This window comes from Chiloscyllium plagiosum, unplaced genomic scaffold (assembly GCF_037043375.1).
Source record: "Chiloscyllium plagiosum isolate Xiang-an unplaced genomic scaffold, Cpla_swu_hap1 HiC_scaffold_47, whole genome shotgun sequence".
NCBI classification, from domain to species: Eukaryota; Metazoa; Chordata; class Chondrichthyes; order Orectolobiformes; family Hemiscylliidae; genus Chiloscyllium; species Chiloscyllium plagiosum.
The window spans coordinates 22,575,461-22,603,103 of NW_028270185.1; the positions used below are offsets into that span (position 1 = coordinate 22,575,461).

General features: G+C 42.9%; 2 protein-coding genes across 5 annotated transcripts in view; one reads left to right on the forward strand and one right to left on the reverse strand.

Moving 5' to 3' along the window:
* The window catches only part of LOC122542909 (galectin-9B-like), a 31,868-nt gene extending 18,118 nt beyond the window's left edge, over nucleotides 1–13,750 (forward strand). For 2 of the 4 annotated variants that reach the window (XM_043681053.2, XM_043681050.2), the window contains 5 exons: nucleotides 196–240; nucleotides 2,137–2,169; nucleotides 5,079–5,164; nucleotides 6,926–7,091; nucleotides 11,958–13,750. In XM_043681053.2, coding sequence (XP_043536988.2) covers nucleotides 196–240; nucleotides 2,137–2,169; nucleotides 5,079–5,164; nucleotides 6,926–7,091; nucleotides 11,958–12,104 — 477 coding nt within the window. In that variant the 3' untranslated portion in view covers nucleotides 12,105–13,750. The remainder of the gene's footprint in view (nucleotides 1–195; nucleotides 241–2,136; nucleotides 2,170–5,078; nucleotides 5,165–6,925; nucleotides 7,092–11,957) is intronic. The other 2 variants (XM_043681054.2, XM_043681052.2) reach the window with 1 other exon arrangement.
* Nucleotides 13,751–20,452: 6,702 nt separating this feature from the next.
* Nucleotides 20,453–27,378, reverse strand: LOC122542910 (uncharacterized). Its single transcript, XM_043681055.2, has 2 exons — nucleotides 26,999–27,378; nucleotides 20,453–26,335 (listed from the first exon to the last, which is right to left on the reverse strand). The coding sequence occupies exon 2, from the start codon at nucleotides 26,292–26,294 to the stop codon at nucleotides 25,443–25,445; it is 852 nt and encodes a 283-aa protein (XP_043536990.2). The 5' UTR covers nucleotides 26,295–26,335; nucleotides 26,999–27,378; the 3' UTR covers nucleotides 20,453–25,442.
* Between the last annotated feature and the right edge of the window lie 265 nt (nucleotides 27,379–27,643).

Here is a 27,643-nt window from a genome sequence, read left to right on the forward strand (position 1 = left end):
TCACCTCCTCAGCTACAACACAAGTTCATGTCAAGAGCAAACGATAAAAGCAAAGAGGCAGTAGAAGCTTTTGACCATCCAGCCAAGCATTTGTAGGAGGCCTGTAGGAGGATGGAGATAGGAGCCATGTACAGGCTGCCCATGTCCAGCGGGACCTTTGTAAATCTATTGACTTTCCCCCCCACCCCATCATAGGCGTCTCCACTAATGGTTGCAGGCGGCAGGCGAAATCGCTTGAAGGTGAGTCACATGGCATCACATGGGGAATTTATGTGGCTTGTTGGTGTGATAGCTGCTAAGGATTTGGAAAGGGCAAAACTGAATTACAGCCAGATCTGGACTGGTGTATTTACCCATGTACTGTTACTATGGAAACAAGCTGAACAAATTAGAGAAGCGTCTCAAATTGACTTTTGACTCATTTTAATGAACTGGTGCAGACACGGTGGGCTTAATGACCTCCTTCCATACTGTAAAACTTCTATTATTCTGTGACTTGATTGTAGTGGCATTGGCTACAGAACAGGCTGATAAGCTTGAACTCAGTTAGTCAGCAACTTAGAATATTTATAGGAAAGAAATATTCAGCCCATTGTGTCTTTGCTGGTCGGTTCCAAGGCTAATCCCACTTTCCAGCACTGGGTCCATAACCCTATAGGTTACACAAAATGCCAAGTGTAAATCCAAACACTTTTTCTTAATTTTGATGAGAGTTTTTGCCTCTATCACACTTTCCGGCAGTGAAGTTCCAGACACTGAACACTCTCTTGGTGAATACAGCACTCCTCTAATCTATTTTCAAATCAACCTGTTTGAAGATGTTCTGACACACTTCTGGAACAGGTGAGACTTGAACCCAGGCCTCTGGCTCAGTAGTAGGACACTACCACTGCACCACAAGAGACCTTAAATCCAATAATCTAAATTAGCTTTGTTAACTCAATGCCTCTTGCCTACTGACGTTTCAGCACTGACGTCAGTGCTGAGTTTAACCTCAAAGCCTGGGTGTTCAACTGATATTTTCATCCTTTTTTTCTCACTCATCCTGGCTGGGACTGGCTGAATTGCTCAGTCCTGTGGAACCCTATTTAACTCTGACTTCTTGCTCTGGTGCATGACCTGTCTTTGATTTTTGTTTGAATCTGATCACTTTTGTCATGTTTCATTCATTCAGTCTTGGAACAAGAAGGGGCTTTTGTGCTGGACCGAAGTAAGGCCCGGAATCATTTTGTAGTGTTGGTGTTCGCTGTGTAAACCATCACATTTTAAGATGGACGGAGACATTGACTTTTTCATCAGGCAGCTGTGCTTATTACAAGCAATCTTTGTATCTACTTGTTGAATTGGGTGCAACTTCAATTTGCTCAAATGTTTGCAACACTGAACTCGATAATTAAAACTCGAAACCCAAATTATTATCTGATGCAATTATTTGCCACACCTCCGACACAGGTACTGATGCAAAAGTTATGTCTTATTGCATGTCTGATCAGATCCACATCACTGCAAAAACAAATGAATCCCATGAGAAATCTGAAAAAGTGCATAAGACATCGCCTCCCTTCACCAGTGACAGTTACTGTGATGCATTATTTACCATCTACAGGATGAATTACAACTCACTTTAATGCCACTGGACACAAATCCTGGAACTCCCTCCCGAACAGAATATTGGGCACACCCTGAGGACTGAAGGGGCAGCTCACTACAATCTTCTTGAAGGCAGTTAGGGATAAGTAATAAATCCTGGCCTAGGCAATGACACCAATATCACGTGAATTAATGCACAAGAACTGTGCCAGTGACAGATCTGATAGGTTGTGCTTGTTTAAAAAATGCATTCAGGGATTGAAGGTGTCACTGTCTGGACCAGCATTATGACCAATCCCTAGTTGTCCTGGAAAAAGTGGTAGTGAGCTGCTTTCTTGAACTGCTGCAGTCCACATGCTGAAGGTAGACCAACCATGCCGTTAGAGAGGGAGTTCCACAACTTTGACCCATTGACATTGAAGGAATGGTGATATAGTTCCGAATCAGGATGGTGAGTGGCTTGCAAGGGGTGGTGTTCCCATCTGCAAATTCATCCGTACGATCAGTGAAAAAAATCAAATCCTAACCTCATTTCTTGTTTTTCAGAAATCACCTACTCAAGTGACTGTAAATAATCCAGTGAGTATTTAGTTAAGTTTTTCTGGGCTTTCTTTTATGTAGGATTGATACTGAATTAAAGTCGGATCATCTATGAATTCCTGCTGAAGGTTAATAACATATTTAAGTAGAAAAAGAAAAGGAAAGAGAAAGAGGTGGAAGTTATTGTTAGGAATATTGTATAACTTTAATTTTTATTTTGTACATTTATCTGTTAGAGGAGACATGGTTTTAGTTTCATTTTAAACTTGCTTTTGTAGGCTTTGGACATGCACTTAGAGGTCTGTTTGCTTTTTCTTCTTGTATCTCAATCTCTCCCTTCCTCACTGCCTCTCTCTCCTTGCTCCTGTCATACCATCTCACGCTCTCCTGTGTCTCTGGACATACATTGCCTAACCCATGGGTGCATACTTGATCCTCCCACCTCACTCTCCACTACTCACATAATGAGTACTGATGAAGAGTCACCAGATTCAAAATGTTAACTCTGCTTTCTTCCTACAAGTGTTGTCAGACCAGCTGAGTTTCTCCAGCAATTACAGATCTCCAGCATCCGTAGTTCTTTAGTTTTATTTACTCCACTGCTGATCATCTGTCTTCTCATAGTCATAGAAACAGACCCTTCGTTCCAACTTGCCAACCAAATATCCCAACCTAATCCAGTCCCATTTGCTAGCACTTGGCCCATATTCCTCTAAACCCTTCTTATTCATATACCCATCCAGATGCCTTCTAAATGCTGTAATTGTACCAGCCTCCACCATTTCCACTGGCAGCTCATTCCATACCCGTACCACCCTCTGCATGAAAAGGTTGCCCCTTAGGTCCCCTTCATATCTTTCCCCTCTCACCCTAAACCTATGCCCTCTAGTTCTGGACTCCCCCACCCAAGGGAAAATACCCTGTCTATTTATCCTATCCATTCCCCTCAGGATTTTATAAACCTCTATCAGGTCACCCCTCAGCCTCCGACGCTCCAGGGAAAACATCTCCAGCCTATTCAGCCTCTCCCTTTGCTCAAATCCTCCAACCCTGGCAACATCCTTGTAAATCTTTTCTGAACCCTTTCAAGTGTCACAACATCTTTCCGATAGGAAGGAGACCAGAATTGCATGCAATATTCCAACAGTGGCCTAACCAATGTCCTTACAGCCGCAACATGACCTCCCAACTCCTATAATCAATACTCTGACCAAAAACGGAAAGCATACCAAACACCTTCTTCACTATCCTATCTACCTGCAATTCTACTTTCAAAGAAGTATGAATCTGCACTCCAAGGTCTCTTTGTCAGCAACACTCCCTATGACCTTACTATTAATGTGTAAGTCCTGCTCTGATTTGCTTTTCCAAAATACACCACCTCACATTTATCTAAATTAAACTCCATCTGCCACTCTTCAGCCCATTGGCCCATCTGATCAAGGTCCTATTGCACCTTCTTCGCTGTCCACTACACCTCCAATTTTGGTGTAATCTGCAAACTTGCTAACTATACCGTATATGTTCACATTTTTATAAATGATGAGAAGCAATGGACCCAGCGCCGATCCTTGTGGCACACCACTGGTCACAGGCCTCCAGTCTGAAAAGCAACCCTCTACCACACCCTGTCTTCTACCTTTGAGCCAGTTCTGAATCCAAATGGCTAGTTCTCCCAGTATTCCATGAGATTTAATCTTGCCAACTAGTCTCCCTTAAGGAACCTTTTCGAATGCCTTATTGAAGTTCACATAGATCACATCTACTGCTCTGCCCTCATCAATCCTCTTTGTTACTTCTTCAAAAAACTCAATGTAGTTTGTGAGATTTTATTTCCCACTAAGCCATGTTGACTATTCCTAATCAGTCCTTGCCTTTCCAAATACACGGAAATGCTGCCCTCAGGATTCCCTCCAACAACTTGCCCACCACTGATGTCAGGCTCACTGTTCTCTTGTTCCCTATCTTTTCCTTACCACTTTCTTAAACAGTGGCACCACTTTAGCCAACCTCCAGTCCTCCGGCACCTCACCTGTGACTATTGATGATACAAGTATCACAGCAAGGGACCCAGCAATCACTTCCCTATCTTCCCACAGAGTTCTAGATTATACCTGATCAGGTCCTGTGGATTCATCCACTTCTATCTGTTTCAAGACATCCAGCACCTCCTCCTCTGTAATATGGACATTTTCCAAGATGTCACCATCTATTTCCCTACATTCTACATCTACCATGTCCTTCTCCACAGTAACACTGATGCAAAATACTCATTTAGTATTTCCTCCATCTCCTGTAGCTCCATTTAGAGGCTGTCTTGCTAATCTTTTCTCCTCCCCCCCCATTTTTTCTCTCCCAATCTCTTCCCACTCCCATCTCTCTCTCCATCCTTCATTATCACCCTCCCCCCACCTACTCTTTTTCTCCCACAGCTTTCTGTACCAAATCTCAACCCCTTTCTCTCACCTCTACTTCATTCCATTCTTTTCTACCTCATCTGTCTGTTCTTCCCTTCTTGTCTGTATCCCCACAACCACCTCACTCTCCAATGCAACTGTCCCTCTCTTGGCCTTTGGCTCTTCCTTCCCTGCCCCCCACACCCTCACTCTCTGCCACTTGACCTGCTTTGTTGTAATCCACTTGCTGTCCATGACCTGTCCCCACTTCCTGTGGTGGTTAGACTCCCTTCTCCGCAAGGCGTCTGGCGACATTTTCAGGTGTCAAAGGATCCTGCACCAGCGCAAGTTAAAGAGAGTAGTTGTACAAATTTCGATTCAAACTTCCTGGAATCCAGTGTCTGGGAATGTCCAGGTCCCAATTTTGCCACTGTTGCTTTCAGAATACAGTTCCCCTGGCACACTCCGATGGTTGAGAAACAAAGCTAGATTCCTCTGGAGGTGAGAGACCTGGAATCACCTCCTCCTGATGGACTGCCATTTTTTTTTCAGCCGGTTCCATACCAGGCATACATAGGAGGTATCAAGCCGCAGCAGAAGATAAAGATTATTGGGACTGTGAACGTCAAACCTTACAGGTGTGGAAATTGAATAGAAGACTGTGTTTAAAGACATAGCGTTTAATGTTCTTTACAAATTGTTTGAAATTATTTGAACCCTATTGTTGGACAAGCCAGTCTGCGCAACACCTCAATTTCACAATTGTCAGTCTTGTGTTCATTTCCAACCGTGGTCTCATCCTGTTGAATCTTCATAAATATCACCACCCTTAGATTCTCGAGTGTTTGTGCTTTTCCTAATTCTGACCTCTTACACACCCTTACTTCTCTTTAATAGTGTTGTGGTGATGTCACTGCACTAGTAATCCAGGACCCCAGACTAATTTTCTGAGGATATGTACTTAAATTTTACCATAACAGGTGATGAAAATTGAATTCAATAAAAATCTGACATTAAAAAGCTGACCATGCAACTACTGTTGATTGTCATAGCGAATGGGGAAGGAAATCTGCTATTCTTATTTGGTCTGGCCTATATGTGACTCAAGACCCACAGCAATGGAATTAACTCTTACTTGCCCTCTGAATAATTTAGAATGGCCTAGCCAGTGATGTTTGCATTCCATGAATAATAATAATTCCAAAAATCAAAACAGGAGTTTCAAATCTTTTTCTGAATTGGATCCCATTTCAAGGGTGGAAAATTGTCATGATCCCTCAGACCTGAGACAGTTCATGGAGGAGGGATGATGGGGTCTGACCATTTTGTTACTCAAGTCAAGGTCTTGAGTTTGGCTTTGATTTGGGTTATTCAGGCCAGGCCAGTCATTTTGAATAATCTCACAGTTGGTCACACAATCATCGTTCCATGGCAGCCATTGCTGCTGTCGACCAACGTTTTGGCACATGACTCTCACTTTGGAATGCTCTGCTTTACATGGTTTTGTTCCTGAATGAAGTTCTTCAGTGATGACATTGCTAAGTGCCCATTATGTAAGACCAGTGGATTTGTTTGTAATTTTGACACAATTTGAATTCAACGTTATCCCTTGTTTGATATCTGATCCAATACTCCCCAGATACTTATAGAATTGTGTTTGTCTATTTTTATTACTTGAATGATTGCTCCATGTTTTTAACCTGTTTACGGGAATGTTTCTCATATAAGTGTGACTCTGCTGTTCAACCTTCAGGGAGTGAACATTTTCCTTGGTTTACCTATGGTAATTTTTGTTTCGAACAGAGGAGGCCCCAAGAACAAAGAAAATTTACAGCCCAGTAACAGACCCTTCGGCCCTCCAAGCCTGTGCCGTCCAAATCCACTGTCTGAACCTATCGCCCAATTCCTAAAGATCTTTATCCCTCTGCTCCCCACCTACTCATGCATCTGTCCAGACGCACCTTAAATGAATCTACCGTGCCTGCCTCTACTCCCTCTGTTGGTAACACGTTCCAGGCACCTACCACCCTCTGTGTAAAGTATAAAGATGTGTAAAGTTATGCAAGGCCCAGCAAAGAGTGCCTAAGCAGCGCCTGCTCCATTTAACATAAATTGCAATAAACTGGAGTCAGTGATGTTGAGTAATTTTCGAAAGGAGTGGGAAGAGTTGAACATAACATTTTTACACCTTGGATGTGGTTGATTTCTTGAAAGAGTGATGGAGGTAGAAAAAACACATCTTGTTTAAAGGGTGGGTGAATATTATTATCCCAGATTTCCTTTGCCTTACCATTGATGGCCGCTAAGTTCTGAAATTCTCTACCTAAAACTCAATGCCTTTCTATCCTGTATAAAACTCAAATCATCTCCAAGTTGATGTTGTGTCTGTTTTTTTTCAGGTTTACCATTAATCTGAAGGTGAGTTATTATGACAACATCGCCCTCCACATCAATCAAAGATTTGATGAAAATGCAGTAGTGAGGAACAGTTGCATCAACAAGAACTGGGGCACAGAGGAGAGGAACCTGCCATTTCTCCCATTTTTGCCTGGTCAAACATTTGAGGTATGCTTTCTGCACGTTGCGTGGTCCTGATCAGACTTGCTGTGGATGAAATAAAAGCAAAGTATTGGAGAAACTTAGCAGGTCTGGCAAGATCTATGGACAGAAAGAGAGTTAATTAGAATATTGCGTTTAGAATACTGTGTACAGTTCTGGTCGCCACATTACCAAAAGGATGTGGACGCTTTGGAGAGAGTGCAGAGAAGGTTTTTTTAGATTAGATTAGATTACTTACAGTGTGGAAACAGGCCCTTCAGCCCAACAAGTCCACACCGCCCCGCCGAAGCGCAACCCACCCATACATTTACCCCTTACCTAACACTACGGTCAATTTAGCATGGCCAATTCACCTTCCCTGCACATCTTTCTGACTGTGGGAGGAAACAGGAGCACCCGGAGGAAACCCACGCAGACACGGGGAGAACGTGCAAACTCCACACAGTCAGTCGCCTGAGGCTGGAATTGAACCCGGGTCTCTGGCGCTGTGAGGCAGCAGTGCTAGCCACTGTGCCACCGAGCCGCCCATGTAGCTGTTGCCTGGTGGAAGGTGCTAGCTATGAAGACAGGTTGAGTAGGGTAGGATTATTTTCATTAGAAAAAAGGAGATTAAGGGTGGACCTGATTGAGGTCTACAAAATCATGAAGGATGGACAGAGATAAGCTTTTTCCCAGGGTGAGGGATTCAATAATGAGAGGTCACACGTTCAAGGTGAGAGGTGAAAAGTTTAAGGGGGGATACATGCAGAAAATACTTTACACAGAGGGTGGTAGGTGCCTGGAACATGTTACCAACAGAGGTAGTAGAGGCAGGCACGGTAGATTCATTTAAGGTGTGTCTGGACAGATGCATGAGTAGGTGGGGAGCAGAGGGATATTGATCTTTAGGAATTGGACGATAGGTTTAGATAGTGGATTTGGATCGGCATAGGCGTAAAGGGCTGAAGGGCCTATTCCTAGGATGTAAATTTTCTTTTTTTTAATATTTCTAATGATTCTTCTTCAGAACTGTTCTGAAGCACTGTCATCCTGACCGTGGAACATTCATTCTCGTTCTGTCTGCACAGAAGCTGTCACACCTGCTGGGTTTCTCCAATGTTTTGTTTTGATTTCGGTTTCCAGTTTTTATTTTCTGTGAATAAGGCTGGTTTTGGAATACTAACTGTGTGTCTGTTAACTTTGAGCTCAACACTAGAACAATAATGAATAGTTTTCCATTGAGGGAAAACATTCCTAATCCCTCTCTCAGTGCATTCTATTTCCACATTGACCAAATGTGGTTTGGGATTTATACTGAAGTCAAGCACTCCACTTGACTGCAACTTGAACATCTTGAGGCTGGGCAGCTGAGATTCCTTCCCCATCCCAGCCATTTCCCATCCTAGTCACCCGGGTGTGGGTCTTGCATCACTTTAGGCCAGCACAGATTGTAGTGTAAATCCAGTGTAAAGCTGTATCTTAAATTAATCTGGGTGCGTTGCTGTGTTGCCTGGGCTTACAGGAGTTTTTTGAAGAGCTGACAGAAAGGGTTAATGAGGGCTCACTATGCTATACATGAATGTCCAAAACGCATTTGACTTTCAACAGATTTTTGAGGAAAGTTCTGGATCACTATATGAAAGGGACACCGGTAACATGGATTCAAAATTGGCTAGGAGATAGAAATTAAGAATAATGGTCAATGGATATTTTTCAGGCTGAAGGAATGTTTGAAGTGTAGTTCCCCAGGGGTCAATATTGGGACCCTTACTTTTCCTGATTTATATTAATGATCTGGATCTTGGTGTGCAGTGGACAATTTCTAAGATTTCTGATGACACTAGACTTGGAAGAACTGTGAGGAGGATAGTGTGGATTTCAAAAGGATGTTTACAAGTAAGAGGGGATGGATAGGTGGTAGATTAGTTTTGATTCAGAGATATGTGAGGTAATGCACTTTGGTCAGAAGAACACTGAAAGACAATATAAAATAGGGAGTATAATTTTAAAGTGAGCTGGGTGTGTATGTGTACAGATCATTGAAGGTGACAGAACAAATAGAGAAAAAAGTTAACAAAATACACAGCATCCTTGGCTTTATTAATACAGTGCAAGAGCAAGGGGTTGAAGCTGAACTTGTACAAATGACTAGTTAGATCTCAGCTGGAATATTGTGTACGGATGTGGGCACAATATTATAGGAAAGATGTGAATGTATTAGAGAGAATGCACAAGTGATTTGCTATGAATGGTTTCAAGTATAAGAAACTTCAGCTTTGAGGATGGACTGAAGAGGCTGGGACTGTTCCCTGGAAGGAAGAAAACTGAGAGAAGATCTGATTGAGGTTTTCAAAATCATGAATAGGCTGGATTTGATTTGATTTATTATTGTCACATGCACCTAGGTACAGTGTGCAGTACAGGCATAGAATACCAAATAAAGTGCATTAGGATAATAGAACAGGGCGATGAATACAATGTTACAGCTGCAGAGAAGGTGCACAAAGAGTGAGATCAACATTTAAAATATGAGAGGTCCATTCAGAAGTCTAATAACAGCGGGGAAGAAGCTGTTCTTGAATGTGTTTGTATGTGTGTTTAAGATTTTGAATGTCCTGCCCTATAGAAGAGGTTGGAAAAGATTATAACGAGGGTAGGAGGAGTCTTTGAGTCCTGAGGCAGCGAGAACTATAGTTTTTGTCGATGGATGGGCAGGTTGGCTGACGTGATGGACTGGGCTGTGTTCACAACTCTCTGTAGTTTGATACAGTCCTGGCAGAGCAGTTGCCATATCACTCTGTGATGCATCCAGATAGAATGCTTTCCCTGCTGCGTCTGTAAAAATTGGTAAGAATCTTCACAGGATTTCCTCAGCCTCCTGAGGAAGTAGAGGTGTTGTTGTGCTTTCTTGACTGTTGCATCAACGTGGATGGACCAGGACAGGTTGTTGGTGATCATCACTCCGAAGAACCTGAGACACTCTCGGCCATCTCTGCCTCAGCTCCATTGCTGTAGACAGGGGTAAGCCCTCCACCTTGTGACTTGAAGTCAATGACCAGTTCCTTCATTACGCTGATGTTGAGGGAGAGTTTGTTATCTTTACACTACACCTCTATCCTTTTTCTGTATTCTGTCTTGTCATTGTTTGAGATCTGGCCTACAGTAGTAGGTAGTTTCGTCGGTAAACGTGGGGTTAAGATGAAATTTGGTGACACAGTCATGAGTGTGTAGGGAGTATAGTAAGGGGCTGAGTATGCAGCCTTGCAGAGTGCTGGTGTTGAGGATTATTGTGGAGGTGTTGTTTCCTATTCTCACTGATTGTGGTGTGTGGGTCAGGAGTCACGGATCCAGTTGCAGATGGCAGAACAGAGACCTAAGTCCCAGAGTTTGGAGATTAATTTGGGTGGAATTATATCGTTGAAACTGGAGCTGTAGTCAAAATGTAGGACCCTGACATGGGTATCCTTGTTATCCAGATGTTCCAGGGATGAGTATAGGGATGGCAAGATGGAAAGAGTAGGTGGGGTGAAACAAGGGTGATGTCAGAATTGAAATGGGAGATGACTGGAAGGTTAGGCTGGCCCCAAACAGTCCTCCCAATTACCACCGCCCTCACCTCCATCCAGGGTCCCAAACAGTCCATTTAGGTACCAACCTTCCTCACCTCCATCCAAAGCCCCAAACAGTTCTTCCAGGTGTAACAAAACCTGCATTGCCTCCACCATAGTTTATTGCTCCCAATGTGGTTTTCCCTACTTCGGTGAGACCAAACATAAACTAAGTGAACATTTGGGCCTGAAAGGGCTAGCCTGACCTCCTGGTCAATGCCCATTTCAATTCTTCCCACTCCCTCTCTGACATATCCATCCTTGGCCTTCTCCATTCCCACAGTGAATCAGATCACAAATTGGAGGAATACCTTATCTTCTCCTGGGCAGCCTGGAGCCCGGAGGACTCAACATTGAGTTCTCCAATTTCAAATAACCTTCCCACCCATTCCCTGACTCCCTTTCCAGCCCTACCAACCCTTCCTTCCAACAGGATTCATGCCTCCCATCAACCAACCACTACCCACTACCTGTGCTCACCTATCACTATCTCACCATTTCACCTGTCTCCCTACCATAACTCTCTGACCCACCGCCTTTATCTGCAATTCGCCCTACTCCAACCTCCATTCCTGAAGAAGGGTTATACCCAAAATGTTGACTTCTCCACCTCCTGATGCTGCATGGCTTGCTGTGTTTTTCCAGCCTCCTGCTTGTCTACTCAGTAGGTTTGAACATGAGTATTCCTAACCCCAACTCACACTTCCTGTTGAAAATGGCCTCCCACTGGGAGTCGGGATATGGTGATTTTGCTGTTAAATCCTACCGTCAAAGTAGATGCACTCAGAATTGTAGGATCAGGTGGCACACATGGACAGTTTTGCACTTGGTCCACGGCCCAGCTATGGATAGGCTTTCTTTGGCTTTCAGTTGGACTTGGATGGCTGTTTTTGAGCAAGTATGGCTCTTGTCTGTACATTTTGATGGTTCAGGTGGATATTAAAAATCCTATAGCACAACTCTAATAGTGTGAGAGTTTTTCCAATGTTCTGGTGAACCAGGCACCACCAGTCAACAAATTGATATTGTTCTTGTTGCTAATTTTGGATGCTGCATTGAAAATGTGATGCTTTGAGTGACAACTCTTCTGTGAACATTCTTAGAGTCACAAAAAGTCTTTAGCATCACATTTTAAATGCAAGTATCCAAAATTACCAACAAGTGGTGCCTGGTAATCCAATGTAAACACCTATCCTTTGTTGCTCAGGACTTTGTATCTAATCAATCATAGAAGAGTATTTTAAATTTGGCAACTATTGATACATTTTTAATTATATCTTGTTAGATGCAGATTATGATTCAACCAATCTGCTACAAGATCTTAGTCAATGGAAGACACCTCTTCAACTTCAACCATCGTGTGCAGCCTCTGAATCATATCGATCAATTGGAGGTCACTGGTGATGTCAGTCTTTCCCTTGTGGAATACTAATATTTTGAAGTAAACATTCTGCTGAATTTTATCCTTGGTAGAATACTTTCCCCTTCACAAGTACAAATTCTTTTAGGTTTGTCTTTTCTAGAAGAATAATCCTTTAATCTCAATCGTTAATCTAAATCCCCCTTCCACAGGGCCTAATCTGTGGTGATTTTGTTTGAGTGTAGTGAAGAAAGTCAACACCTCACTTGCATGATTAATAGCAGTGATTCATGTGGATCTCGTCTACTGTTTGAGTTTTCCCCCTCCCCTTATTCCATACCCATCACAGCGATTTATAAAATCATACAATGACACAGAAAAGAAGAAGGCCTTTCAGTCTATTCGGTCAATACCATTTCTTAGAAAGAGCCATCCATATAGACCTACTCTCCTCTGAAAACACACAACAGTTTATAAAGGAGATATTGACCATATCATGAATTTGCTGTAGCATCTTGTGGAAATCCATGTGACATACCAAGATGGTGGCCAGCAGATAACATTGAGGAGAACCCAAACGTTTGTTCAAAACACAAACATCTGTGAAATAAAATGCTCCATAGTCTTTTCACGTGGAGCACAGGTGTAGGAGAAGGCCATTCCACCTCCTGTTAGATCATGCCTGACCTGTAGCTTAACTTTATTTACAGACTTGTTTCTAGTTCCAGGTTTCCACAACCCTTTGTTCTTCTTAACATTTAACCTCCCCCACCCTACCTCCATTTAAACAACATGGCTTGAATTTTAAGCTTTTGCCCTTTTGTTCTGGACTCCCGTTTAACCTTCTCACCAGCGACTACAGTTTCTCTCCATCTCAGACGGCAATCGTGTTTAAATGTTGTTGTAAACTCTATAAAGACTGAATTATATCTTTTGACAGAACGTCTGTCTGTATAATACTCTAATGATGGAAGTCTTTAAAAATGTATACTGATGAAAACAACTTTTGCATGTTATTTGCTTGCTCCCATGTCAATGTTGTTGTCAATGTAACGGGTACGGAACTTGGCTATTGGTTTTTGCTCAGCAATTCTACTTTGTTGTGTACCTCGAAGACCACATCAGAGGACGCTTACCCAAAGATCAGAGGCTAAATGTGCTTGACTGCTGAACCGTTCCCCGACTGGGAGGGAACATTCCTGTCTGGCGATGGTTGTCGGTGTCTGTTTGTTCGTTATCATCGCATCTGCATGTTCTCGCCATTATATCATACCATAGACAACATTGGCCGAGTCACGAGTATATGCCGTGAAGACTTATGAAGACGGCCTCAACAGTGATCAAGCGTTCATGTCGCGTTATACCTAACCCCACCTATATCTGCAAAATCTTCCTTACTGTCCTGTTTTGACACTATCACCATGACGAATTGTTATGATCTCTCGACCTTAATTAGTTTATACAGTTTGGATTACTTACTACTTTGGTTAGTCCCTCAACTCTTATATCTATCATATTATTCCAGGCATTTGGTTTGCCTCCAGCACCACTTTATTTTTAATTCTTTGTAATTATCTCTCTCTGCCCCATTTAATCAGTTTATAGGCCGTCCTTTTGCTTGTTATTCAGCTAGGTCTGTGTGCTTCTCTCTCACTTCACTTGACAAAGGAGCTATGTTCTGAAAGCTTGTGATTTCAAATAAATCTGTTGGACTATAACCTGGTGTCATGTGAGTTCTGACTTTGTCCACCCAAATCCAACACATCGTAAGCCAAGAAACTCATTCCCCAGCTGGTCCACGGCTTTCCTCCAGTGCCTCTCTCCTGCTTTGATTTGATTTGATTTATTACTGTCATGCGTACCCAAGAACAGTGATAGGTGTTGGCCTTATGTGTTTTACTGGCAGATTGCACTAAACAAGTGCACCTGGGTAACAGAACAGAGTACAGGCTACAATGTTACAGCTACCAAGAAGGTGCAGAGAGAGATCAATATGAACATTGAACAGGTCCATTTAAAATTCTGGTAACAATGGGGAAGAAGCTATTTGTGTGTAGACAGAAGAGGGTATAAATTGGGGTGGGAGGTGTTTTTGATTATGTTGGTTAGTTTCCTAATGCAGCTGGCAGTACAGATGGAGTCAATGGATGGGAGGCTGGTTTGCATGATGGACTGGTCTGTGCTCTCAACTCTCTGTGGGTTCTTTGGAGCTTGGGAAGAGCAGTCATCATACCATGTCGTGATGCATCCAGATAGGATACTTTCGATAGTGCACCTATAAGTATTTGTAAGAATCTTGATGAACTTGCTGAATTTCTTTAGCCTCTTGAGGAACTAGAGACGTTGCTGCACCTTCTTGACAGTAGTATCAATGTGGGTGGACCAGGTGGGATTGTTAGGAACTTGACATTCTCGACCTCGGCATTACTGATGCAGACAGACGCGTGCCCTCCACCTCACTCCCTGAGGTCAATAACCAGCTCCTTCGTTTTGCTGACATTGATGAAGAGATTGTTGTCCTTACATCATGCCATTATGCACTCCTCCTGGACTTGTTGTTGGTGCAGAGATGCAAACAATGGTTAAATCTAATGGCATCAGATCAAATATAGGCTCTGAAACCTTCTGCTGATTACCCCCAATGATCTCCGTCAGCCAATGGATCAGAAGCCCTGCATGTTGAACACTATTTGAGAAAAATAGCACAGACAAAAGAGAAAAATAGCATACTGAGTGGCAAGAGAACAGAATATACACTGAGTGGGGGATCTCAAGATCCATCACTAAGGAATCACAACTTAGTAGCACTGTGGAATCAAAGAATTGTTATAACACCAAAGAAAGCCTTTATATACCAACAGATAAATTAGGAGCAGGAGTAATTATTCAGCCCCTTGAATCTGTTTCACCATTCAATAAGGTCATGGCTGATTTGTTTGTATTTTGAATTCTACATTCCCATCTACCCTGATAACCCTTGATTCTCCTGCCTAACAAGGATCCATCAACAAATGCAAATATTCAATAATTTTTTTTCAGCCAGACAGTGTTGAGAATCCACAACTCACTGCCTGGATGAGTATGTGGCTGGACAGGCCGGCCAAAATAATTGATTTATGATGACCTTCAATAAAGTGGCCAGATATTACAGCATGCTGGGAAATGTGATGTGACTAAAGTGACAATGTCAATCCCCATGCTGCAGAATGCAGACAGGCTGCAGCTACCCACATCGGTTTGCAAACAGACAGCTGCAAAGCCTGCAATACACACCTGAAGTTGGACTTGCATGGGACAATGGAACATCGCCTTTGGGACAATTGGGAGCATTGATTCATTTCCCAGACTTGGAGGTGCCTAGCACCCTCGTTTGGAGAAGGCTATATGCTCCCAGCACCTAACATTATGGACGCCTAAGGGCCACCTTGCCATCAACGTGCCAACCCCTATCAGTATAATCGAACCTGATCAATCCATTGGCAGATTCTCAAGAGCCCCCTGAAAGGGTGTGTGATGATGCTGCTCTTTTAACAAAGTTCTGGTGTCCTTGGTTTCTTTTTTCAAAGTGGTCATAAGGACACAGACTCGGGGAGGTCTAGGTTTGAAGGGTTTTAGGGCCAATTTGATTATAGCTAACAGATACTGCCTCAGGCAAAAGGCTTTCAGAAAACACTTGTACAATGAAAGGGGAGTTGCCAGTTCTTCCAGCTCAGCTTCTCTCTGGTTTGGCTTGGCTTTTGTAAGCAGTCAGTTGTGAAGCTGCTGAACCGAAAGAAGCAGGTCCATCCTGATCCTCCCTCTCTCTGATATCTCTCCTGTAAGACACTGTGTTTGATTTGACCTTTTTTGGCAAGGAGCATTTTATGGGGATTGTTGCAAGTGTTTGGATTAGCATAATTAAGTTGGGACAATCTGCTGGGTTTTCAAATAGGTTAAATTTTTCTGCACTCTCTTCTCTTTTGTTTGTGCTTCATTCGGTAATCCTGCAAATACATTGTTTTGTTTACAACTAAATGGTTGGGCCAGCTGTATCACTTCTGGAATATCCACCTTAAAGCAACCAGCAAATTTAGGGTCCGGACTAATTCCATGAAATGTTTTGAAGGATAAGAATCGCTGCAAAATCCCTTTCAGGGGGGTCACTCAAGAATAACCACTGAAAGACACTCCTGAGACTCTCAGGGCCACCCTGCTATCAAGCTGCCAAACTCTATCAGGATAATTGAACCTGATCAATCCATTGGCAGATTCTCAAGACCCTTCTGAGGGTCTTATGGAGCCCAGCCAAGTTCTAGTGTGGTGTATATGATTATGCAAAATTAAGTTAAAGCATAAGTTTGTAGTGTTTATTGTTAGCTTATAGCATACTTTATTGTTCTAATATTAATTGTGTCAAGTAAATGAGTATTATTGAGCATCGTTACTAAGAGTTGCCTCACAGTTCTTTTGTTGAATATAAGAATTTAAACAGAGTGTGGCAAGCGCAATAGGTGGGAGGGGTAGAAACCCTCATAACATTTAAGAAGCATTCAGATGTACACTTGTGATGCTAAGGCATGTAAGACTTTGGACCTAGTGAGATTAGAATTGTTTGGTGATTTTTTTTTGATGTACAAAGGGCCTATTTCTGTGCTGTAGATTTCAAGACTCTCGTCTCACTGCCTTCTGAGGACAAGGGGTCCAAAACTGTACATGCCTTTGAAAGAAGCTGTTTCTCCTTATCTCTGTCCTTGTAGAGTGACTGCTAAGTTGTAAATGGTGTGCCCAATGAAAGAAACTTTGTTTTTGCATTCAGCTTGTCAAGACATTTCAGGATCTTATACAATTCAAGAAATTCATATGATTTTTTTATTCATCCTACCAAAATGTCCAACATTTTCCTCTGTCTGAGAGATTTTTGTCTACTCACTCAAGCTAACAATGCCCACTCACCCCCTATCAATGGGTGGCATGGTGACTCAGTGGTTAGCACAGCTGTCTCACAGGTCAAGGGATTCCAGTTTGATTCAGAACAATGAACCTGCATTCTTGTTCAGCAACATTCCCCAGGACCTTACCATTAAGTATATAAACCTGTCCCGATTTCCCTTACCAAAATACAGCACCTCACATTTATCTAGATTAAACTTCATCTGCCACTGTCGGTGAGTTCTATCGAATTTCTGGACAATGGCAACCCCCAAGATGTTGATAGCAGGGGTTCAATGATGGTAACATCATTGAATGCTGTTTGTAATAAGATCATTCCAATACTTTGTATTTTCTTTGTATAAGAAACTTTCATGTTATTTTGCTAAAACTACATTGGCAGCCTCTTGTGAATATATAACAAAAACAGGAAGTGCTAGAGGAATGCATCAGGTCTGCTAGCATCTGTAGAGAGAAAAACAAAGTTACCACTTAAAATCCAGTGACCTTTCATCATTACACTGAACTATGCTTGACCATTGTGTTAAATAAAAGGGAAAGTTGAATTTATGGTTTGTCAAGCTGGGTTTCATTCTGGGAACTGACGTGTCCATTATTATGATCAATGCTGGGGTCATAACAATATGAACTGCAAGGAGAAAATACAGGAAGGATCGGAAATAATTCAACTAGAGACTAAGTAAATCTCTGTCATATACAATACAGCTCAACAGTCACTCCCCCAGAGTAAAGTTGTTAATGCGCCACCAAATCATGTTTACATTTGAATTTTTCCTACGTATGAAAGTGTACAAGCTGGTGTGCCAGAAGGCTGATAGCAGAGAGAACCTGTTCCCACAACAGAACAGTCTGTTTCTGGTGTGACTACATCAATTAACTTCTAGTTTTTAAAGGGAACTGTATCCTTTCCCATAGTTTCCAAATTTTTATGGATTCTCAGTTATGAAGGTGCCCTTTTGTCTCTTCAGGGTAGATGATCAATTGAGGCCTCATTTCCATACATGCTGACTGTTATAATCATCTTGGCCATGGTTCTGAAGAGGGGAGATTCACCAGAGTTCATACATCCTCCGATTTTCTTACAGATCACTTGAGACTCTGTTTTTAGTTTTCCCCTTTTTTATTTGAGCATTTGCAGGGGAGAATGCACAACTAGTCAGGCTGAGATACAATCTTCCAGATTCAAATACAATAAGTGCTTTGTACTTTATTCTTATTATAACTGATAACTTTGATCTCTAGTCTGCTCTGGTAGAATCCAACTGACATCCTTCAGACAGTAACTTGTTATACTACCTTATCACAATTCATTTTACCTGCATCTTTCCATATAAGATACTAGCTACATTCTTGCAGTGTCACTTAACCACTTTATACCAGCTAGGCAGTGATAATGTATTGGGTCTAACCCAGTTTGAGAGTCATACAGCATGGAAACACCCCATGCCAACCAAGCTGCCCAAACTAAACTAGGCCCACTTGCCTGCATTTAGTCCCAATCCCTGTAAACCTTTCCTATTCATGTACCTATCCAAATGTCTTTTAAATGTTCTAACTGTACCTACATCTACCATTTTCATTCCACTTTACAACCACCCTCTGTGTGAAAAGGTTCTTTTAAATCTTTCTCCTCTCACCTTAAATATATGACCCCTATTTTGAACTCCCTCACCCTAGGGGAAAACTAACTTTGCTCTTCACTTTATCTATGTCCCTCATGGTTTTATAAACTTCTATAAGGTCACCCCTCAACCTCCTATGCTCCAGTCAAAAGAAATTCCCAGCCAATCCAACCTCTCCTTATAAATCAAATCCTCCAGTCCTGGCAACATCCTGGTAAATATTTCGTGAAGCTTCTCAAATTTAATAATATTCTAGCAATTTTGATTTTTCCTATAGCAGGGCAACCAAAACTGTACACAGTACTCCAGAAGTGGCCTCACCAATGCTCTGTACAATCTCAACATGACATCCCAACTCTTATACTCAATGCTCTGAACAATGAAGGCAAGCACCTTATAATGCCTTATAAAATCTGTCTACCTGTGACACAACTTTCAAAGAACTATGTACCCCTAGGTCTCTGTTTAACATCACTACCCAGGACCCTACCATTAACTGAAAGGTCACACTAGGCGAAAGTAAGTACTGCAGATGCTGGACATTAGAGTCAAGAGAGTGGTGCTGGAAAAGCACAGCGGGTCAGGCAGCATCCGAGGAGCAGAAAAATCAACGTTTTGGGCAAAAGCCCTTCATCAGGAATGAGGCTCGGAGCCTTGCTGGTGGAGAGATAAATGGGAGGGGGAGGGGGAGGGGGCTGGGGCTGGGGTGGGCGGGGGGGGGGGGGGAGGTATTTGAGAATGCAACAGGTGGATGGAGGTGGGGGCAAAGGTGATAGGTCAGAGGGGAGGGTGCAGCGGATAGGTGAGAAGGAAGATGAACAAATGGGACAGATCATGAGGGCGGTGCTGAATTAGAAGGGCTTTCTGCTGCTATACTTGTAACTATTACATTCATATTTGTACGTGAATTCATCATTAACAAAACTCCCTCCCCATTATCAGTGAGAATTGTGCCAGTGTTCCAAGTCCGGTTTCTATTATCTTATCTACAATTATTTTCTTATCTTTACTACGTATTATTGTTATCAGACAAAATCTGGTTGTTAAATATACAAGGTATAAAAGGAAATTATTTATTTGTTCCACATATTCAAGTCCATAGCCACTACCTCATTATAATCTCATACTAAGGTTGGACTTACTGTAGACTGCTGTCAAAGAATCATGTATGTCTTCTGTTATTAATATAGGCATTGTTGTGTGCCAACTTAAACATTTTTCAGTTTTTTCTGTAAAACTTGCAAATGATAATAAGTGACTATTCTATCCCATCTTTGCCAGAACAGAAGTCTGCACTGACAAAAAAAACCCCATCAACCATCCACACAGTGGGCGGCACGGTGGCACAGTGGTTAGCACTGCTGCCTCACAGCGTCAGAGACCCGGGTTCAATTCCCGCCTCAGATGACTGACTGTGTGGAGTTTGCACATTCTCCCGGTGTCGGCGTGGGTTTCCTCCGGGTGCTCCGGTTTCCTCCCACAGTCCAAAGATGTGCAGGTTAGGTGAACTGGCCACGCTAAATTGCCCGTAGTGTTAGGTAAGGGGTAAATGTAGGGGTATGGGTGGGTTGCGCTTTGGCGGGTCGGTGTGGACATATTGGGCCGAAGGGCCTGTTTCCACTGTAATGTAATATCATGACATTTCAAGTGCTCCTGTAAGTACTTTTTGAAGGTTGTAAGGTTTCCTACCTGGCAGTGAATTCCAGATTCTCACTATCCTCTGGCTGAAACAACTCTATTTCAAATTCCCCCAGAATGAGATCTGGAGGACAGCAGCGAGGCAGCTGATGAGTCCAGAGTGGGACTCTGGAATCTGGTATCGGCTGCCACATCGACAGAGGCTTGTGGTAGCTCAACATTGAGGTGATTTCCTAGTATCCAGCAGCCCTGGAATCCTTTGGGCAGCTTTTGTGATGTCTTCCCATGATCAGCAATGAGATAGGTCCTTGGAGCAGTTTTTGTGGAGTCTTGTGGCGTGGACGACCTGCTTCAGTGGCGGCTCCTGGCCCAGTATTCCAGCAGCCCTACGTGATGGTCTTGCAGCAGTACTGGCTTTTTCTTTACCCAAGAGCTGGGCATTGAACTAAGGTAGATTTTATTTTAAGAAAACAAGTTTTTAAAAAAATTATATATGTCTTCTGTTACTAATGTAGGCATCATGGTGTGGCAACTTAAACACTTTTCACTATTATTTTTGTAAAACGTGCAAATGATAATAAGTGGTTATTCTATCCAATTTTTGTCAAGATTGTGTACCAAGAATCAAACCATTCCTGTATTAAATAAACGTTCAATGTCTCTGCTTCAACTACTTTTTCTGGAACAGAGTTCCAAAGACTCATGACCTTTTGAGAGAAAACATTTCACCTCATCTCTATTTTGAATTGTCAATGAAAACATTTTAAACTAGAAGAGATCCTTTCCACGTCTACCATATCAACTCCTCCGGGGCTTATATATTTGAATCAAGTATTCTCTTACTCTTCTAAAATCCAGCCTGCCTAGGTTTTTCTACTAAGACAACCCCCTAATTCCAGCCATTAGTCTGGTAAGCCTTCTTTGAAATGCCACCAATGCACTTATATCCTTCCTTGAATAAATTGACTATGCAGACTTACAAATGTGGTCTCACCAGTACTCTATATAAATTAAGCATAATGTCCCTAATTTTGTGTTCAACTCTCCTTGCAATTAACAATAGCATTCCATTAGTTATCCTAATTACTTGCTGTACCAGCACATCAACCTTTTGTGATTCATGTATGAGGACACTTCTTTTCCATCTCAGAACGTTCAATCTCTCACCATTTTCTTTCATTTATCCTGCAAAATGGTAAATTTCCACATATTTCATATTTGCCAGATCTTTGGCCACTCACGTAACCAAACTCTATCTTTTGATAGCCTTCTTCTGTCCTCTTTACAACTTACTTTCCTATCTATCACTATGTCATGATCAATCTTACGTTGTGTCCTTTCATCTAAGTCACTGAGAATAAGTTGTAGCCAGTTGAGGTCACACTCCCGTGGCACACCTTGCCAAGCTGAAAAAGACCCATTCATACCCACCATCTGCTTCCGGTTAGCCAGCCAATCTTCCAACCATGTCAATATGTTACCTCTTACACCATGGATGTTTATTTTCCACAATAATCTTTGATGTTAAACATTATCAAACGTCTTCTGGAAATTTAAGTACAGTACATTTACTAATTCATCTTTACAACATGGTGAGTTCCACGTGAGTTTTCTTTTGGTAAATCATACTAACTCTGCCAAATTACCTTGAATTTAAGTGCCCTGTGATAATTTTCAGAACAAATTATTACATTTTCCTTATGCCAGATGTTAAGCTGGCTTGTTGTTTCCCGTTTTCTGTCTCCATCGCTTTATAAAGAGAAGGGATTTATTTGCTATTTTCTAATCAAATGGAACCTTGCCCGAATCTATAGCTGTGGAAAATTAAAAACAATGCATCTGTAATGTTAAGAGATTGAATGGGAAGACTATATCCTGGCCACAGAGAAAAAGGTCAATCTCTGCACAGATACATGGTACACCATTGGCGTGGCCCATAACTTTGGCCAGCTATGGTCCCAGCGAGGATTCCTGACCTCTTCAGGCATCCGTATTCACAACACACTTTATGTCCAAAATCTCCTTAAGGCCATCCTCCTCCTGAAGCAATTGGCCATAATCAAACATGCTGCCCACGTCACAGACACTACAGATGTCAGCCATAGCAATGACAGAGCTGACCAAGCCGCCAAGGATGTGGCAAGGGCTTGCAATTCAATTGTCTCCACTATTAACCGGCAGGCACCCAACCGAAAACCTGCCTCAAAAACAAAAGATATTTCAGACATTGTCACGGTGTGGTGTTTACAGGGAGACACCCCGATTCAGAAAAGCAGATATGGAAGACGCATGGGATCACTCCAGCCGGTCAAGCACGTATACCTGATACCTTATTAACAATGCTCGTTGATTGCCTTCATACTGATACACACTTTGGCAAGGGGGGAGTTGAGTAGAATCATGTTGCGGACCTGGTGGCACCCCTGACTAGCCAAGGCAGTTCAAAAGTATGTCAGATTATGTTTGATATGTCAGCAAAATAATGCAGTCTAGGGTGCAGTATGTAACAGGAAAACCTCACTTGCTAGTGGGTCCATTTGCATGTATTCAGTTTGATTTTATTGAACTTCCGTGTGTACATTATAATAAGTATTGCCTTGTTGTTATTGATGTCTTCAGTAGACGGATTGAGGCTTCTCCCACTACCTCAATGGTGGTATGATTACTCCTAACAGAGATCATACTGAGGGTTTGGGGTGCTCCGACAGGTTAGTTCAGACAATGGCGCCCACTTGGTAGGGAAAGTTAACACAGAGCTGTGTGAAGTGTTACATATCCAGCAGCACCTCCATTGCGTCTACTACCCCCAGGTGTCAGGCATAGTGGAAAGGGCAAACGGGACCCTTAAAACCAAACTGACTAAGCTCGCATGTGAAATGGGCCTGAACTGGTTGAAGGTCTTGCGCCTTTGGCCCTGTATCATGAGGATTACCCCACACTCGACCACTGGGCTGTCGGCAGCCGAGATAATCTACGGCAGACCCAATAGGACCCCTTGGGATGCAGATACAAACCCAACCACCCGCGTAGACCTAAATATTATGGGAGAGGAAATGCAGGCATGCTTTTGGCAGCTAATCTCGTCTCTAAAGTTCCTTCACTCACAGGTCAGGAACGCCTTTTGATCACCGCCTCAAGCAGTCAACCGGGATTCGAACGACCCAAATAAACTTCCCAACCTGCAGACAGGAGAGCACGTGCTGATCAAAAACTTGGACCGCCCCTAGCTCGTTCCTCGGAAAGGACCGTACCAGGTGCTCCTACAAACACTGACTGCAGTTTGGTGTTTGGTCCTCACAAATGCCTTATGCGCCCAGAAACAATTTACCTGCAGGCATTGCCAGGTCAACCATGGAATGCTCACCTGCACCCGTGATGAGCAAAGGTGCTTACATGTTACTGCAAGACGGCCGTTCATTTGCGGGCACTGCAACGGTACCCACGTCAGCTCGGCGTTTTGGTCATGCCCTTTTTCTGATTACCAGCTGATTGGATTAAGAGGAAGCTCCAGCCAGGCCAGGAGCTGGCTGTACATGACAGCCACAAAGCAATTAAGTGCTACTGGGCCATCAGAAGATTGTGCCAGTGAAGAGATATAGGACAGATTGCAGCACTGACTATCCCGCTCAGTGTGATCCTGAATGGCATTCAGGAGGTTCTGCTCCTGTCACAAACCCACAGCCACTTCCACCTGGAAGGAAGGACAAGGCCAGCAGATACATGGAAACACCACCACCTGCAGGTTCTCCTCCAAGTCACTCACAATCCTGAACTGGAAATACATCACTGTTCTTTCACCGTCACTGGGTCAAAATCCTAGAATTCTCTCCCCAGTGGCATTATGGGCCAATTTAAAGCATGTGGACTGCAATGGTTCAAGGCAGCAGCTCGTCACCAGCAGCTCATCACCAGCTTTCAAGAGCAACTAAGGACAGGCAAAAAGTTCTGGCCAGCCAGCTACACTCATATCCCAACAATGAATAAAATAATTGTTTGATGTGGGCGGCACGGTGGCACAGTGGTTAGCACTGCTGCCTCACAGCGCCAGAGACCCGGGTTCAATTCCCGCCTCAGGCGACTGACTGTGTGGAGTTTGCACATTCTCCCCGTGTCTGCGTGGGTTTCCTCCGGTTTCCTCCCACAGTCCAAAGATGTGCAGGTCAGGTGAATTGGCCATGCTAAATTGTCCGTAGTGTTAGGTAAGGGATAAATGTAGGGGTATGGGTGGTTTGCGCTTCAGCGGGTCGGTGTGGACTTGTTGGGCCGAAGGGCCTGTTTCCACACTGTAAAGTAATCTAATCTAAATCTCTAACAAGGTGATTAAAATCAAAAACTAAAACAATAGCCCAGAAATTCCATACAGATTAATGTAGTTTAACTTCTTATTTAATTGATTTTAAGATTGAATCTGGTCAGATTAAAAAAAATATTCACTGGTTTGGTGCTGCAGATTTCTGGACAGGGGTCTCCTATGATGAACCTATCCAGGAATCCTTGATCATCGTAGAAATCATGCACCTTTTTTTAAAGTAGAGTGCTGTATTCTGAAGTTTAAAACTTCCAGCAGAGACGTGAAAGACTAAGTGAGAGGGTACGTTGGAAACAGTTGAAGGGTGACAGGTGGATGAGGTGGAGCATACTGGTAGTTGAGGGAATTAGGGTGCCAAGTGAAAGTAAGACATAAATGCACGGTAAGATGATGAGTGCTTACAGTAAGTTGGAGAGTTGTCATCACAGGTGAGGTCAGAATGTTGTGTTAAGGGTAGGTCTGGTGCTGCCAGGTCTGGTGGGCTCAGGTCAGGAGTGCGGCTTGTAAGGAAACCTAAGGTGGTGTCATTGGTAAGGACTAATGCTGAGTCAAACTTTCATTTTTTTCATCCTCTACCCTTTCTTGGAGAGCAATTGAGCTTAAGTGAGATGGAACTGTCAGAATTCTTAAACTTTAACGCTCTTTTCAAAGAGTTCTGGACACAGGAAAATTGTCCATTGGAATTTTCAATTTCCTTTCGCATCACTGATGCACAACTTCAGTTTACTCTGTTGAAACAACTACCTGGCCTATAAAGTATCTAGGTTAATGTCTTTCAACAATGCTTCCTGATTTACTCAAAATATCAAATTCCATCTCAGTTAAACAAGTGATCAACATCAGTAGGAACAAATACAGTTCAATCTTGGATGTGAATAACAGCATTATGAACAGCAGAATCCAGCCCTGCAGTCACAGGTGAAGTTGATGGTGTCTCAGCAGATCAGATGACTGAGTGAATCCTTTCCCACAGAGGGAGCAGGTGAAACGCTTCTGCCCACCGTGAGTGCGTTGGTGCTTCAATAGGTACCTTTTACTTTTAAATCTCTTCTCACATTCACAACACTGAAAAGGTCTCTGATCAGAATGGACAAGTTCATGTTCAATGAGATGGGATGACTGAGCAAATCCCTTCCCACACATAGAGCAGGTGAATGGCCTCTCCCCAGTGTGTGTTTGTTGATGTCGCAATAGATGGGATGAATCAATGAATCCCTTCCCACACACTGAGCAAGTGAATGGCCTCTCCCAAGTGTGAACTCGCTGGTGTGTCAGCAGATCCTTTTTGCTTTTAAAACTTTTTTCACAGTCAGAGCACTGAAATGGTCTCTTATCAGAGTGTGTGAGTTTATGTTCAGTGAGATGGGGTGATTGAGTGAATCCCTTCCCACACACAGAGCAGACAAATGGTCTCTCTCCAGTATGAGCACGTTGGTGCGTCAATAGGGCAGATGATTGAATAAATCCCTTCCCACATATACAGCAGGTAAATGGCCTCTCTCCGGTGTGAATACACCGATGAGTTTCCAGCTCATAAGGATAACTGAATTCCTTCTCACAGTCTCCACATTTACAGGGTTTATCCCCAGTATGAATGCGCTCATGTCTTGACAGACTAGATGACTGGCTGAAGCCTCGTCCACACACAGGACACATGTATGGTTTCTCTCCATAGTGAACAGTGTTCTTTGCTTCAATATTCAAAGGCCAATGATGTTCATGTGCTGATGAATCAAGAGACTTTGTCAGATCTTGATGTGACATTTGGTTTATGCTTTACCTCAACACATTCTCCTTCTAAAAGCCTGTAAAATTGGGGAAAAAGGAAGCATAAAAGAGAATTCCCAAAACACAAAGCAACTTTTGAAACTAAACTTAATGAATTTGCCCATTTGTGGGTCAGGTACTAGGACATTGGCCATTGAAAGTGATGGATTATCTTTACCACAAGGACTGCAAAAGGTCCCAGAAGGCCTATCACTTTTTCAAACGATCATAGGGGACTGGCAATAGATACTGGTCTGACTACTGATATGCATATTCTACCAATTCATTATGAACCTATATTTGAGAATGGATTAAGAACTTCCAGAAAAATATTTACTGCTAAAATTGTTCTTCATATTGGAGGGGGTATATCTAGCAACCCCCTGAATATCAGCTAAAGTCTACTTTCCATGAGAGTCTGACATTAGCAGTTGTTAACCATTTTTTAAAGTTCAAGATGATTTGAGGTTAATCCCAGCAGCTCTTCCGTCATCTCTAACCAACGGAAAAAAACATGCAAGTGGAAGCATGCAAAAGGACATCTTCTGCATTCAACGCCTACCCTGATTCAAACCGGTTTATGTTTTTTTTTAAATATTACCGATGTTGGAAATTAAAAAGCGAGAATGCTGCAACCATGCATGAGGTCGGGTAGCAATTGTGGAAAAGCAGAAGTGAATTGTTTCTAGTCGCCGACCTACCGTGAGAATGTAATAAAAGACACATGGTGGCCCGTTCTGAGTAATGGCAGTCACCACTCCCACAATTCATAAGGCCTCAGAAACTACTCTATCCAACACGCGTCTTCACCGGGCGTTGAGAATGCGCGTACACCGTAGGGCTAACCGCAAGGCATTCTGGGCAGTTCCTTTGTTGTGAGTCAGACACAGTTGAAACGGGAGGAAAACCGAGGAGGCGGCGGCTTGCATCAAGAAGGCAAAGCATCATCTATTTAATGATGCTCCCGTGCATCCTACAGCCCGGTTCACGACGCACATTCACCGCTGGGCCTGCTTTGATTCGAGGCCCCTGAACCAGTGAGACTCGAGGTCCCTGAAGCTCCGCTCGCTCCCGTGCAATCTGGTGTCGCACTACGCGTGCGCCGTGCTGGCGGGCGTTAACTGGGTTGGTGTTTGTGGGGGGGAGGGGGAGACGGCGTCTGCGCAGTTTGTCTCCGGTTATTGATAAGGCGTATTCCGGTTCGCCATGCATTCTGGGTATGTCCAACTGCCATTTCATGAATACGGTGTAGAAGTGCCGGTGTAGGACTGGAGTGGACAAAGTTAAAAAATAACACAACACCAGGTTGTAGTTCATTAATTTTATTTGGACATACACGCTTTCGG